Genomic DNA, 17,642 nt, shown 5'->3' with positions numbered 1-17,642 from the left:
TATCTTCGCATCTTTCTCTTGGTCATCCTGTCGAATTCCATCAGGACGATGATTCTTCAGATGAATCACAAAGCATACGGATAACAAAGCCTTGACATCTGAATCATGCTGTACAAATCTTCTGCATATTTGGTTGTTCACCTAGTGAAGCTCCAAAATTTCTAAAACTAGATAGTTTCTAAAATAATCATTACAACATCCGCGTTAAAAAAAATATCTTAGTAAATTTAAGAGCGTGTTAAGTTTTAATATATGAAAATATGTTTTAAACACAGAAGTTATAAAAAAAAAACAAAACACAAACCTACTGGGATTTTTCCTTTGTATACAGACCAAAAGAATAGAAACAGAAGCTGTAGAAATTTTTAGTAAAAAAAAAATTATTTATCTTGATAAAAATTCGTTAGGCAATACTTAAAATTGCTTTGAAAATCAAGATCACTCAAGTTCAAGGTCAACCTACTGACATATGAATGACAGTAAGAAAGATGAATGTATAAAAAAAGAAGAGCTGTAGAACCAAGAGAAAACGAGGAATGAATGAATGCTTTGACCCCTCACTACAGATTTCAATCCCCATCCCTAAAGCGTTGGACTTCACATCTCACCTCGCCATCCATCTATTTTCACTTACAAGCACATTATCGTTAACCTAAATTTACTTTCAACCACAAACGTGACCATCCAATTTAAATACATTACTGTAGGGAACGTTACGTAGACTACATGACCCCCTTTGTGATTCCATTAAGTAACAGCAACATTTACAACATTTTAGAAGCTAAGAAAACAATTTGATCATCTATTTAAATTAATTTTGACACTTTCTCATTACCACAGATGGATTACTTATTTCATTCTTATCCTAAAAAAAAATACATTGTAGCATCATGGTTCACAGAAAATCGAAAATTACTGCTTTTTAATTTATTTCTCATAAAATAAAAACAGAAATGTTTTCAAAATTCATAACATGTGTAAACTTTTGCCTCATTTTTTCATTCAGAAGTGAATGTTACATATTAATATATGTTTTATTTATAAACTAGTAACGCTCATATAATTATTTTCATATTCAATAAATATTTGTTAACCATTAAAAAAAAATTATTTATTTTTTTACTTTATCTTTCAGATAATTTTTTTTCAATTTATCACCACAGCATCAAAACTGAACGGAGGCGAAAAAAGATAAACTGATTGAATCACAAACACCAGACTGTTTGCTGGTGGCAAATTATTTCATCCAAATGACGTAATTTCTATTTCCGCAAATGATATGATTTCGGCGCGAACAGTTTCAAGAAATTGCGCACTAATCAAGAGTTTGTGTGTGATTCGGTATTCCAAGCTTAGAAGAATGGTGGTTCGGCAATTTTGGGAGGGCTTTTTGCCATGACTACATCCTGATAATACTGAAAAATCAATTGAAGTAGACTAGTCTTCCAATTAAGAAGAAAGAAAGAGAAAGCAATAATGAAAAGAAGAATCCAAAAGAAACTAAAACGGATTCTTTTCTCAGACTAAACACGTCCGTTTAACAATGGGTTCTTTGTAATACAGCATCACCAAAAGCTGTTGTTTGACCAGAAGGGTTACCGGATCGGAATAAGAATTTATAGAAAGACGTAACAGCACGGAAGATAAAAATGATTACGCTTCAAAACTTAAATGATGAAGGGGCTACTGGTTCTGCAGGGAATAGGATATAAATACTGTCAGGGACCGGCGGGTAAAAGTCAGTAGTTCTGCGAGGCCGTGTTCAACGTAGTCAGCGTATCAAGCGATAACAGTAAATAATTTCGCATGCCAGAGTTCAACGTGGTTGCGGTGATGGCAAAATCAGTAAGCATCAGGTTACTACAAGTGAATTACGTCACGAGGATTCCAGCATGGATATTCGGTGAATGCAGGAAGTTGTTCGGCGAGTTGTTTGTAAACAACAGTAATGAAAAGTATTCAATTCATTCATAAAGCATAGGGTAGTTCTATTGCAGATAGTAAAAATATTAATATTTGCAGAGATTGAATTGTATGAACTTTAAACTTTTGTAGTGTTATGTTGCTGTTAATGCAATATGAGGTTCTAGAGGTCATTATAATAGTTTTAGTAAGTTAAATTGTATCGTAGTATTTATTCTAGAATAATTTAACTGTCTTTAGACAAATTTTGTCCTCAATTGAATTGCTATTTTGTAATTAATTTTGTCATATATTTATTATTAGTTATTTTATTTTCTGATTTTTACAGTAATAAATTGTATTTATACGAAATTTTTATCTTGTTAGTCTCTCAATATCCTGGTCGAACCGCAAACAGGCGACAATATATATATATATATATATATATATATATATATATATATATATATCTGTGTGTGTGTGTGTGTGGGTTAACACTCAAACAGCCGGTCTGTTTGAGTATTACTCCGAGAACGACTGATTCGTTTTCACTGAAACAAACCCGCATCAGCACTCTGTAAACATGAAAATTAGTATAAAGAATAATTTTAAAATAAATTTAAATTGAACGATTAGAAATTCCTAAAATAAAAAAATAATACTTTGAAATTTGATGTGAAATAAATGCAAAAGAAATGACAAGGTTTTTCGCTAATTTTAAGAAAAACTTCGCAAAGTATTATATAACTATTTTTAAGCTAGAAAATCCCAACTTCAAAAATTACGTTTTCTTTTTCTTCTTAAAAAAAAAGTTTATTTACTCTTCCGATAAATGTGTTGACAAAATTTGATAAAAATCGACTGAAATCGGTTGTTATTTCGTTATGTTTCTCCGTTTTTATTTTCATTCAGTAGAATCTCACAATATGAATTCATAGGTTTTTCTACTTTTTTCTAACTTAAAATCTTAAATTTACATAAAACAATATAAGTTATAAGAAAATTAATTATTTTAGTAAATATTCACATAAAATTACTCCAATAATATCCACCGATAAAAAAAAGCCCAATGCCAAGTAATAAAAGCAGTTAAAATATTTTACGTAAAATGTATTATGTTAAATTAAAAATCAACATTTAGTATTTTTAAACACGTTTCGTCGTTGTTATTTTATACAAGAGTTAAAGCTAATTTTTTGAAAAAGTAAATATTTATTTTTACTACTTAGAAATTTTTTCTGTATATGAAGTGATCATCTATTATGATCCGTTAAGTATTAATGGACTTCCAAGATTTTTTAGGAACATTAAAATGATTAACATACGCAGACAAAACTACCGAGTATGGATAAAAAACCTTTATACATGGCTTTAATAACATTTAAATAAATAATTTCTGTTGATCTTTTTCAATTTACCGATCCCTTTCATTAATTAAATTAACAATTTTTACAATTTTATTAAATTCGTTTAATAATCTATTACTTTACATCATAACGTTAAATATATATAAAACGAAAAAAAAATTCTGGTACAAATTATTTACTCAAAGTATTTAGGCAACTACATAAAATTGATATAAAATGCTGGATTATGTGATTGCATGAAGAAAAATTTGAATTGAAGAATTAATGAGACGGTATAAAAGATATTATATACGAAGTGCATAAGTATATCTGTTGTTAGGAATTGCTACAGAAAGTTTTGACAAATGCTTAAAACAGAATTTCTATCCGAGATATACTTTTGATAAGAAGACAGACGCTAAGCCGGAAGGTCCATGGATTTTGCAATAGACAAGAGAAAGACGACTACATAAAATATCATTTATGACGGTGAACTTAGAAGTTGTCTTGTATTATATTTTCACAAATGTCTAAAAATATATCAATTTATCACTCACTCAGTCAGAATCATAAGTTTCCAGTGTTTTTTTTTTATTTTATTCCTTTCTGTACTTGTTTTCATCATTCATACAGTGGCACTGGTAGGTATCAAGAAAACATAAATTTATTTATTAATAGTTAAACGGAGTTGACAATTTAAAATTACTAAAATTTCAAGCTCTGATGTTTAAGTAATTGTTAAAAATAATAATAATAATTACTGATAATTTAATTTTCAATATTTTTAAGAATTATATATTTTTATATTAAGCAATTTAAGTATAAAACTGAAAACAAGCTATATCTTATTAAATAATTAGATTTCTTATTAAAAATTAGTCGGGCCTAATTGATTTTCATAAATATAATCCTGTATGATGGCTCTAAAAACTGCTCAACCTTGAAGTGAAAAGGTTACATGATAAAACAATGTGCTTCCTAATTCTTTCTAATACGATACAATAGATCTTTTATTGATTTTATTTTAAAATAAAAAGAGATTGTTTCTGCTCTACAATTTTTCCGGATCTAATCTTATTAAAGTTATTTGTAAATAAATCGAATTTTTTTTAAGTTTCTATATTTTTTTGTTAATATTTCATGATATATAGAATGGGTCACAAAAATTTCAAAAAACTTGAAGGATATATTCTACTGGTGAAAATAAAGAAGAAAGTTCATATAAAATAGATTAGAAACGCTTTGTTAACGAGGGCAAAAAGTATCGCCCTGACTTCTGCGCCTTTGATAAAATTAAGACAGACTCTACTCTTGGAACAAACTTAAGGAAAAAATTTTGTGGTTTTATATGAAATTTCTTCTTCTTCCATAGTTTAAGTTTGATTAGCCTGGTCCGTTGCTCATCCAAGTCTCGGTTTGCATACATCTGTTCTTCAATCCGGCTTAAATAACACGCACTTGACAAGCTATGTTGAGACGTTCGTAATAGATGACTCGTCAATCTTTCTCGATATTGATCGGTTTTATTGATTGATTGTATTTTATTCTCTTCACTAATGACTCATTCCTGATAGATCCTCTCTTCTACAACACTTCACGCTCCGCAGAAACCTCATCTCTGCCGCTTGTATACGGAAATCATTCGATTTGCTCTTTGCTTACTTCATTACCATATGTAAGTAAAGGAATGACGATTTTTTTATAAAATCTAATTTGGGTATCCTTCCCTGAACCTTTCCCTGACCTTTCCCTTCCCTGACCTTTCAGAAAGTATGAAATATATTCAATACACATTATTTCATATTTGATGTAAAAAAATTGTAGAGAAACTAATTTTGAGTAAAATGGTATTAATAAAGTTCACAGAAACTAAATTTATATGGAATTTTTTTTAATGATATTTTATTCTTTTTTTTAGTATTTGGTGATTGTGACAGTGTTTTATGTTTATTATTCTTGGTTTTTTAATCCGTTGGTCTACAAATGTAAGAAAAGTTTGATGTGCATTAAAAACAAAACAATTTAAAATGTACCAGATTTTAAGAAGGTATTAAAAGAAGCAAAATTTTCAATATTACAAAACAAACGGATAAATTAAAGAATAAACTTTTTCTTTACATACATAAAAGTACCTTTTGTAATTTAAATTAGTGTTATAATTTAAATTCATTATTAATACATGAATTTCAAGTCAAAATTAAATGATAATTGGCTAAGGCAGGAAAAAATTGCTACAATTATTAAACACTAGCAGACCCGGCAATGCTTCCCTATTGATTGATATATATATATATAGAGAGAGAGAGAGAGAGAGAGTGAGTAGGAGAGAGAGAGAGTTTAAATGAACACAATTGAAAATTTGATAAAAAAATTAAAAAAAAACTTCACAAATTTTCCCTTTCACTTATTCTCCTTCCCCTTTCCAACTTCTCTCTTTCACCCTTCTCCCTCACCACTCTCTAAGTTTCCTTTTTACCCTTTCTCGTTTCCCCCTTTTCTCTTTCCAAATTTTCCCCTTTTCCCCGTTTTACATTTTCCCTTTTGCCCGCGCGTAAATCGGTCCATTAGTTTTTTGGTCTTTAGCGGACACACATACGAATATGCCTTTTACTCGTATATATATATACAGAATAAAAAAGTCTGTTTGTATATTTGTTTGTTTGTTTCGTAAATATCTCAACACCGGCCCCACCTAGCGGGTATAGTGTTTTCAAAAATATTTCTTTTCACGTAACTAATATTCTTATTCTGAATATGAACCAAATCGGTCATAAATATAATTTTTCTAAATATCTCAACCCCAGCGCCATCTAGCGGGTTCATTTTTTGCAGAGATAATTCGTTTCATGTAAGTAACATATATTCTGAATATGAGGCAAATCGGACCGTAAATACAATTTTTCGAAATATCGCGACGCCAGCGCCAGCTAGCGGGTCCAAACTAATTCAGAAACCTTCCCTGGCATTCGTCCAACCATTCCCCAAAGTTTCATCGCTATCGGATGAACGGTTTAGGAAGGCATAAGAGACATACAGACAGACAAACATTCATTTTTATATATATATAGATTATGTAAATAATAAATAATTAATAATAATAAATACTTCTGCTATGATAGTTAATTTTAAGAGAATATTGTGAAAAATATATATGAACAAACTGAGACTAAATTATAAAAATTAGAAAATCGTTCAGTTCATAATCCACTTAGGTGGCAAAAAATTCTACTAGCGTAACACTTAAAATTAAATTTCATAATTGAAAAAAAAATGAATGAAAAATGTTATAAATTACATGTTTTACATATTTTTATTCTGAGTGAAAAATATAATTGTAAACTTTTGAACGATTAAAATTTTTTAGCAATAAACGTAACAATTTTATAATTCATTCAATTCAAAATTTTGAAATACGGAACAAATTACATGAAAATTACGTTACCCTTCCTTTAGAAACATACTATCACATAATAAAGTTCTCTTCATTCTGGTAATTTAAAATTAAGCCAGTCAGTCGGTATAGTAATGGCAGCTGGCTTTGAAACCAGCTGATCTCACGACCAGTTCTCACAGAAAATCTTGTTATTAAAAGGAATGATAGTGACATCATTTAAGAACTGTTCTATCATTTCCATCTGGATTGTGGCCCTGCTGCATAACTATAGTTCGTTAACTAGTTACTTAATTTTTTTTAACAGTTAACCGGAGTAAGCACATCAATTTTCTTTCGTAATATATTCCAATAAAGGAACATTCCTTTTACTGCCAACTTGGACTGAACCAGTAAACTAGTTTTAGCGTAACATTGGCTCTTAAACTGTTTAGACCATCATGTTCTCTTTAATATTGTCAAATACTCATGTTTAAGTCGTAGTAAAAAAAAAATCCATAAATGAAATAACCTGCGTATAGTAAATAAAAATAAAAAATATTTTATTATTAAATACATAGTCAACCACTAATCTAATAAATATAGTTATTTATTTTGAATCAGTAATATTTCACTAATTTGATTTTAAGGCTATTGCCTTATAACGTAAAAACCGTATAATGTTGGTAATACTTTCAGCCAAATGCAATAAATTATATAATAAAATAAAAAAAGCTTATTACAAGATCAACAATTTTTTAAATTAAATATATATAGGAGATAAGATGTGTATTAAATATTATAAGGACATAATGTTCATAACTCAAATAAAGACGGATAATCGAACCTTATTTGAATATATAATGTTGTCAGTAAAGAGATGTTTCTTCTTCATAGATTTAATTACTAGTCGAATAACATTAAACCTACAATTACATCATAAACTTTGATGTATTTAACATACATGTAACAAGATCATATAATTATAATTATCGGAAATTATCTGTTATAAGACTTACCTTGAATAACGACCACATTCGTGTACTATTTCAACAACACCCTGTGACGTCACTCTTGGATAATTACATCTACGAAATGAGCTGAAATATGCATCTACCTTTCCCAGAAGACGGCCCTGTAATACAATTAAGCATACTCATTAATTTTGTAATTTATTATTAAATAATAGGCTATTTTTTTACCAAAAAGAAATTTAAATAATGTAATTATTTTATTTCTATTTGTATTAGTCAGAGTAATTTAGTTAGATTAATTTATGTACAGTTAAAATAAAGATCTTGTTTTTGTTAAGTTAAATATATCCATTAAACTTTCCTTACGTGATGAGCATTCCAATTAATTCCTCTTATCCTATCCTACATTCCATAATATAATTTGTATATTCTTTGAAATAAATTAAACTAATTGATAAAACTAATTACTTTTAATAATTATAAATATAATATCTTAGAAATCCTATAATCCAAGATAGAAGTTTTATCATTTTCTTAATATTTTTAATTAAAGAAAAGAATATTTCAATAACTAACCAAATAGTTTTATCAACTTTTAAAACAATAAGAAAGAGAAATGATAAAATTTGTGTATGGAAATTTTTTGATACCAAGAGCCATTCGCTTTATTGAAATATGGCTGAAACAATCAAATTTTCCTTTTTTCTCGTAAACATTAACTCTTTCACTTATTTTTTTATTTTTTATTTTACTTTTAAACAAGAAAGTTTTTTTAGATTTCAAGAATGAATAGGACTTCAAGAATAAAACAGGTATGCATCTTTTTAAGAATATTGTACTCGTGCAGAGTTGCCTGTTTTCGATCGGGCGCGTCTCCAGGTGGCAGTTACCGAAATGGTTGGCAGATATGCCGGATAGGAAGGAAATAAAATACAACCCAAAGAACAAACATAGGCACGGCTCGTTTGTGCGTTTTACACACAGTCACAAAACACATAGTCACCTACGGTGAAACCAATCATGCTAATGAGTGAATGGCTCCTCGTTAGTGAGTCGCAAAGAGATGTCCTGAGATGTCCATTTCAGGTAAGTGGGTAAGGTTGTGTTGATACCCTGATAGTGGTGCCTTGAGATGGCTTCAGAGCACCAGAGCACACCCTGTTATAATTGTACGTCCCAGCTGCAGTACGTGTGGACCCTGCTGAAGTAATCTGTTTTTCCCCAGTAGTAGTGCTATTCAAATGGAAATCGACGAAGAAATAAGTCAGGGTTGAGAAACCCTCAAAAACCCTAAACCTGTAAAAAGCCTTTCCGGCAGGGTGAACAGAAGAAAGACAATATTTGTGGAAATATTGACATCAACATTGTGGTGAATCCCCTTGACACCCTGAACACTACCAGGCGTGTCGGCGTCCGCAAATATTTACTGAACTGCACTGAGAAAGAAATCGTTCAAGAACTAGCTTCTCAAGGAGTCGTCTATCTGTCAAAGAATCTTAGTGAGAGGATAAAGCAAGGCGGACAATTGATTCTCTGTACATTTCACGTCCTGACTCTAAATCATACTGTCCTATCACAGAAGATAAAAGTTGGGTATATAAAGGTTGAGTGTGAGAGTATACATACCTCCACCAAAACATGCATTCAGTATCAACACTTTGGTTACACAATTCAAAATATGCCAAAACTAAGGCACGTCTGTGTAGGAAATCTGTGCACGGTGATGAGCCTTGCATGGAATCAACGAAGTATGTCAACTGTGGAGAGCAGCACTCATCATGATCACGGTACTTCCCAATATATATGCAGGAGGTGACACTGCAAGAAATAAGATCCTCTCGGAAAATCAGTTATCTCACAGCAAAAAGACCGTGCAGAAATAACCCAGGGAAAGCAAATAACTCTCAGCCAGATAAAACGACATTCTCGACGTCAAATATTAAAAAAACTGATGACAGCAGTTACGTATTTAATAGAAAAATATTTAGCGGAGATTTTCATCGAAAACAACACGGAGCCAGACCATGCCACCGACATCCTCCCAAGCAAACTCAAGAGGATTTCCTACAGCAAAGAAAGAGAAAACACTCGTCACAGTTAGGCACACTGCAGCTCTGGTTTACAGGTAGGATCGATTGTCAGTGCAAGTTGCAAGTGATCACTCTGACCTTGGTTACATCGCAAATGTGAGCGAACCAAGACTATAAAAAATAAAAAATTGAGCATTTCCAAAATTTCACATTCTGATTTAAACAATGGAGAACATCCTTCAATGACATATAAACGGCTTTACTTCATATTATTGTGAACAAATGATCCTCCTGGCCAGACATACACCACTGTGTGTGTGTCTGAAAAAATACACTTCAAGGCAGATGGCCAGATGGACGTTTCAATTTGAAAGGATTCAAATCGTTTCGTTGTGAAATGAAACCTATATTGCTATATCCATCAGCAACTCGGCTGCTGCAAGAAATCTTCCACTCACTGCTTATCTGCAAGCAATAGCAGCAACTATAAATCAACCTATAAAGTTAACGATATGCTTCCTTTATTTACCAGACTCTTCATGGAGAAATGAAGATCTCCAAGACTTTGTCAAACAACTTTTTCCTGAAATTCTCGCTCGCTCAACAACGAGCTACTACTATTATACAACGGAGTGAGCAATAGATCTCTCAATCTGCAGTCCAAATTTCGCTCCATGTTTATCATGGACTCTCGGATCTTCAAGGAAGCGATAACTTTCCATTAGTAAAATCAGTAGATACTCCAAATAAAATTTCGTGTTCATTGAAGCGTTGGTGTTTCGACCGTGCTGATTGATCTGACTGGATTCAGTGGAAGCATAAATCTACGAATATAATGTGGTAACATAAAAAAAGTCGAAAAAATTTCACCTCCCATATCAAATCTGCTGCAGCACAATTTATTCCAAATTCCGGCTGGCTGAGTGCCAAATTCCAAATTCCGAATTTTTTATTCCAAATTCCGGCTGAGTGCAATCAATGAAGCAATAAGAGGGCAAAGAAGAATCCTCAATAGGTAGAAACATAGGCCAACCGACGGAAAATAAATAACTTTCAAATAATTCAAGCCGGTGCTCGAAGAAAGATATCAGCTACGAAACGATCGAGTTGAGAGAAATGCATATGTAATGGAAAATCTACCCATATCATATATTTATGGAGGAAAATCGGAACAATTAATGGCAAATCAGTGTTCGATCCACTTACATGTGTAGAACACGAGGGAGAAATAATATATACAGTGCAGAAGAAATTGCTAACACTTTAGCTACATAATACACCTACGATAGTAAATCCACTAGCAATTCAAAAGCTTTCCTTTGAAAAAAAAACAAAAAAACAAGAAACAGAGCGATATCTTAAGTTTAACACATACGCAGATTATGCCTACAATGCGTCATTCACAATGAGTGAACTGTAATCTACCATCCAAACTGCTGGAAACATGGCAGAGGAATTAGGTGATATTCCTTACAGTATACTGCGTCGGCTACCAAATGCAGTAGTGACCAGATTACTAATATATAGCTAATGATATTTGGATACAAGGAAACCAACCGTAGGTTTGGAAAGAAGATTTTCTTAGAATCTGCCAGAGATCCCCTGAAAATGGAAAATTATCTTTCTGTGTCTTTAATGTGCTGTTTAAGGAAATTATTGGAAAAAATTGTTCCGAACTCACATCTTGCCTAGAAAAATATATTCTCTTACAAGTACATCGTTGTGGGTATGAAAAGCATCATTCTACTACCGATCAACGTTCTATCTCCTAAACTGTATTCAAAACTCTTTTGTCCATAGAAAGCACTTGGTTGCTTTTCTTTGACCCAGAGAAAGCGTTTAAAACCTTCGAGATTTAACATTCTCAGGTAATTATATGAATGGAAGTTTAGAGGTAACCTGCCCAAATTCATTTACGACTTTCTCAAAGGAAGAACTTTTCGAGTTCGTGTCAGATAGTCACGGTCAAACCGTCAAGGGCTTGGAAACGTCGGAGTCACGCTCGACATTTCCAAACCAGCATATATCTCACCTATACGCAGGTAAGATATATGCTGCATTGAAAGCGTGGTACCCGTGGTATTGAAAGATTTTTATCTGTAGAGAGATAAAAAAAAGCTTAAGATTAAGATAAGTAAGCTCAAGATTCTTTGAGCTTACTGTCCGCCTTAGACAATAAATCTATTACAGATCCATTACTTGCAACGATTGTTTATTTGTGTGAAAAACTAAGGTAGAGAGGGTCGTCGTTCCCTTTTATCATCTGGATCTTTGACCATATAGGAATTCAAGGCAGAGGACATAGATGCTGCTGCAACTGCTGCTAGAACTGTGACAAACAACTTGCCAATCGTAAAGATTGTTATAAGGTAAGAAAATACGATGTATGCAGGCGCAACCAACATTATCTCTCTTTGGAAGCAGATGTGGCTACCACGCAAATGAACCTACAAGAATTAACCACTGTCAACAGATGGCCTATGCCTGGAGAATGTAGTCGACGCGAATGAACCTGGAACACCAGGCTAAGAATTGGCTAACTTCATCCTGCCTTCTTCAAGGACTACAACAGCCTATCTGTTCTTGTGGCGGCTCACTTACACTGGTGCACAACGTTGAACATTGCAATTTCCACACTGACCTCAGATAAAAATTCCGGCTGAAAGACAACGGAAGACCTTGCGAATAATCGGTTTGTAATAGATAAAACTATCAAATTTCTAAAGGTGTGAAGGTTTCTTATTAGTGTATAGAATAATGTGATTTTTTCCTGTAACTGTGACTAAATTTAAGTTCAGTGAACAGGCTATAGTCCTCAAATATCAACCTTCAGAATATATATATATATAAACTTGATTTTTATATATATATATATATATATATATATATAAAAAACAAGTTTTTTTGTGATTAAGCGAATGATCTAATTTTTCGAAGTGAGTGTTATCTATATTCTGAGTATATAGTTAAAATGTCGTCTATGTTTGTTACTGCTAAAACGAGTTAGTTTCATATTATCCGTATGTTTCATTCAAAATGAAATCAAAAACTCATTGTTTCAATTTATGGCAACAATTTTCGTATCGGGTTGTTATCTGGATATATATCTGTTTTTTGCCATTTTTTTTTTTTTTTTTTGGAATAACGCAAGAACTAAAGAATGTGTTTTAATAAAATATATTAATTGAACTTATTTTAACTAGATATAGAAATTTAAACGAATCAAATTTTAGCTAATCTGCTACGTATGTATTTACATTCAATTGAAATATTTATTAGTACACCAGATATTAATAAAAAGAATAATAAAATAAATAAAAAAGATTAAACTCTCTAACCTTTTGGTGAAATGTTTTTATGCATATATTTTTGGGTACAGATTTATGTACATAATAATAAAAATTTCATTTGATAATAAAGTATGCAACAATATTTCTAGGATTTTTATTTTTCATTTTAATAGAACAGTAGGATTTAAGTTTTTTCACTGGTATTTTTATTTTTTTTACCACTTAAGGATGGATGAAAAAATATATTTAAAAAATATATAAATAATTTTAAACAATTTTAATCTATAATTTAAAAAAAAATTTCAAAAGTTTTTACTTATTCCTTCATTTTACGGGAGTATTTAAGGTTGATATTCCGCTGTTGTATTTATGTAACGGATTTCAATGAAAATTAATTGAATAATAAGACATGAAATATTTTTGAAACAGTTTGATTTTATTTTAATTTAAAGTAAGGGTTGTTCTTTCCGAATAATAAGTTAGTAAGAGATCTAGGGGAATATTAAGCACTTCATTCTGTGTGTATGTATATGTGTGCAAGTGTGTATATGCATGTATGCAATTTATACGCTAGCGGTTATTATTAGATCTTGTACATATTGTAATAACATCACTACGTTAAAGTTTAATATACCGGTGTATTGTTGAACTTTGATAATAATGCACGGTTTGTTTGCACCACACGATTCGTCAAATTACAACCTCTTCTAGTAGCGTCTTCCTATTACATTCAATGCCAATTACCCTTAGGCAATATTTATAAAACTTATATAAAGTATATTTGCTCAATTTACATTTCTTCACCAATTACATGATAACATAAAGACTATGTTAAGTAAGGAATACCATATACCAAAATATTAAAATTCAAATATCACACAAAAGATTTTATTTTCACAACTTTCACGACTATTTCAGTTTTACAACTAATTACCATTTGTAAGTTTTTGATGATTTAGTTGTTTTTTTAAAGATATACTTATTAAAGTATTTTTAAGCATGTATACCTTTACTTTATTTCAAGCTTCTATGAAAAAATATGGAAAAAAACCAGTGACTTACCAGATAAAATCAAACTTCACCCATCTTCTTTATTATATATAAAAATGTTAAGTTCGTTTGTGTACGCTTCAAAAACTCAAAATGTTCTGCACCGATTGAGCTCAGATTTTAGCACGATATATAACCCGCATCAAAGATTGTTTTTATCTATTTTTCGCATCAGTCACATACTCGAGACCGCGAGAAAACAGTTTTTTTAACGGTCAGCTGTGTACCAGTGACCGCGTCATCTGCCGGAAGCGAGGGGAACACTCGCCATACTAGCTAACGACAACCGCAGTCACATGTGAAACAATACCTGTTCCCAATTACATTGTTTATTAACAAAAAAAAAAAAAAACGTATCCTCTTGCATCTGATTCAGTTTATTATACAATCTGAATTATATATTTACTTTAATCGTGGTACTTTTGAGTGATCGTGTCGTGATTGAGCTGCACCTTTCACCAAATCGTAAGTAAAAGTTATGTTTTATATGAAAGATGGTCAGAAAAAATATTAATTCTTTATAATTATTATTTAACTATTTCATTTAACTAATATTTTACTTATTTATTTAAATCATGTATTTAGTTAATATTATTAATTTTTAGCCAATTTTCAATACTGTCTGTCCTGTGTCTCATTGTTGTCGAGCTGCAGCTATGAGAACCATGAGAGATAGGTGAAAAAAGTTTAAATAAATTTTTTTGGCCTTTTCAAAATGAAAATTTTCGTTATTAAACTTTTTTCCTTTCTGTCATGGTTTTTAACTTAGAGCTGTGAGAGCCATAAGAGGTTATAATCTTATCCCTTCCTTCTATTCCAGTAAAAAACGAAATAATGCCTCGCAGAAAATCGAATTTGGGCCGCCGCACTCGCCACACAGAAGGATCAAGAAGACGGCTTTCGAATATGACTGAGGAAGAGCGGGCATCCGTACGAGAGACGAACAGGCGAAGCACCATCCAGATACGTAACGTGGAACCAGCAGAAAGACGAGCAGCCAGGCTTGAGGATGGACGATTGCCAGCACGTCAGTCTCGTTCTGCAGCAACAGATTTGGTTCGTTCCCAACGGAATGAACGCGACAGGGTGAGGGTAGCTGAAACACGAACCCAAAGAACAGCTGATTTGAATCTGCAATACAATCGTCTTGCGTTCCGGTACAATCCAGCTGTTGATTATAGTTCAAGTCGGCATGTTGTCATTGGCCAGATGAGTCATGTCTGTACCAACTGCCAGGTTCTAAAGTTTTAAAATGAAACGAAAGAGATGTGTTGCACTGGCGGAAAAATCAAATTGCCTCAACTTGATGCACCACCATTGAAAACTCTACTTGCTGGATCTTCTCGCTGTGCCACAGCGAAGCGAGGCAAGGTACAGCTAGTATTTAATAAATTCGTAACAATGAAACAATATGAATAAACTATGATTCAATATGAATATGGAAGATAATGTTATGTAAGTAAAATTTTATGGTGATGGATGGAATAAAATACAATCGAGCTTGACAAAAAAAAATAGGCTTAATGAACTAGTTTTAGGGAGCTAAGTATTTTTGATATACAAATAAGCTACCTAGATCTCTTTTAATATTTTTAAATTTATTTATTTATAAAAAAAAAATAAAAATATATTTATTCCTTCTGTTGACGATTAAATTCACCAGATAATCTCGTACGTAAAAAAATGGAATGGGAATTTTATAGGGTATGAAAAGTACCTTGCCTGACCGAAATTTGAACCCAAGACTTTCTGGAATGAAAGGCTGAGACACTACCAATTCACCATGGAAGTCGACTTTATTAAAATTAAAGCTAAATAATCTGTTTATATTTTAGGAGACGATAAATAAAAATCCGTAATCGAAGTTATGAAGAAAGAGCACCCGTAATTGATGATTTTATAAGTAGAAAGATGAAGTTTACCCGTTATTAGATTACATTCAAATAATGCTTTTCCCTTAGAGAGTGAAAACTTTTTATGTTGGTTATTCTTTTGAGATACTTCGTAAAAGATTTCTTTCGTTCACATCTGTAGATATCTGTATTCCTTTTATTATAATTTTGTATTCATCATGAATTAACAGAATTTATCTAATCGCGTTGAATTCTACAATCGAGATTCAAGAATCGGTAATAATTATTACCCGATAACAAATAGTTTCCAATAGACTAAGCCAAGAGAAGCTGATATTAAAATTAACTGTAATGACTAAGATTCCGGTACTGATTTTTCATAAAGAAATTCAGGCATTTAACCTTTAAACTTTGATAGATCTACTAACATCCCATTGTTACGTTGATCAAACATTCCAATACACCTAAATCCATAAAACTATGCGATTTTAAAATAGTTCAAATTTTATAAAGTTTGACAGATTAAAATTTACTAACTGGCATTATTTGTTTATTGTTTTAATCTCCGAGGTGAACTGAGAAATTATTAACCAATTTTATAATCTAAAATCTTTTTGTTCCTTGTATTAATTGAACTGATCCATTAAAATATAATTACATTAGAATAGTTGAAAATTAAAAACTAGTATAAGTCTGTTTGGTTGTTATGTTATTAACAAATTTTATAGTATACTTATGTTCCATATTAATTAATATCAATTTTTAGATAGATGAATTAGCTGAAAAATAATATCACACTCGAAGTTGTAACTTATCCTTGTTATCCAGTAATATTTCTTACGTTACAATATTATTACTGCGATAAATTTTTAACTTTGTTCATAGCGTAGTATTATTAGTTGATAAATTAAATTAATAAAAACTTAAAAAGGCGATATTGTTTAATAGTTATATCATAATTAAAATATTAAAAAATAATTATAGAACAAAACTTTATAAAATTATATATTCCAAATTAAATTTACCAAATAATAACATTGACATGGAGTAATAGCATGGAATAAATTTATTTAAATTGGAGTTATAACTGACAATACAAATTGAATATCTGTCATATTAAAATTCCAAACATAAATGGTATATCCTCCAGCAAAATTTAAATAGCCACAAATGAGGGCTTTGACTCGGTATCAACTAATATGAAATATGACATTATTAAGGGGACCCGTAGCTTCTTAAGTATAGTAATACTAGAAGTATTACATTCTAGTATGTACCTTCCTTTCTTATAGTAATGTAAGGAACATTTATTAACATGAATTCATCTAATCTGCTTCAAATTTTCATTTGTGTTTTTTCGTTATTCTTTGAAAATGGTGACCAAAGACTTTTATTAAATTTATTCAAGTAGTCTTTAATTTTTTTTTTTGTGATCATTTACTCGGAATTTTCACCTCTGATTAGACCAGAAGTTTCCAAACTTTTCCGAGTCGCAGCTCCCTTTCCAATTAAAATTTTTCCATCGCGCCCTTTCTTTTTCTTGTTTAGCCTCCAGTAACTACCGTTCATATAATAATTCAGAGGATGAATGAGGATGATATACACGTATATGAGTGTAAATGAAGTGTAGTCTTGAACATTCTCAGTTCGACCATTCCTGAGATGTGTGGATAATTGAAATCCAACCAAAAAAGAACACCGGTATCCACGATCTCGTATTAAAATCCGTATAAAAATAACTGACTTTACTACGACTTGAACGCTTGAACTCTCGAGTTCCAAATCAGCTGATTTGGGAAGACGGGTTCACCACTATACCAACCCGGT

At 31.3% G+C, this 17,642-nt stretch overlaps 1 protein-coding gene across 1 annotated transcript in view; it reads right to left on the bottom strand.

Moving 5' to 3' along the window:
• The window catches only part of LOC142330555 (LHFPL tetraspan subfamily member 6 protein-like), a 347,661-nt gene that overhangs the window by 239,409 nt on the left and 90,610 nt on the right, over positions 1-17,642 (bottom strand). The window contains exon 2 of the mRNA XM_075375905.1: positions 7,638-7,753. Coding sequence (XP_075232020.1) covers positions 7,638-7,753 — 116 coding nt within the window. The remainder of the gene's footprint in view (positions 1-7,637; positions 7,754-17,642) is intronic.

Source organism: Lycorma delicatula, chromosome 9 (genome assembly GCF_047948215.1).
Source record: "Lycorma delicatula isolate Av1 chromosome 9, ASM4794821v1, whole genome shotgun sequence".
NCBI classification, from domain to species: Eukaryota; Metazoa; Arthropoda; class Insecta; order Hemiptera; family Fulgoridae; genus Lycorma; species Lycorma delicatula.
The sequence above is the reverse complement of the archived record's forward strand: the minus strand, read 5'-3'. Positions and strand labels throughout refer to the sequence as shown.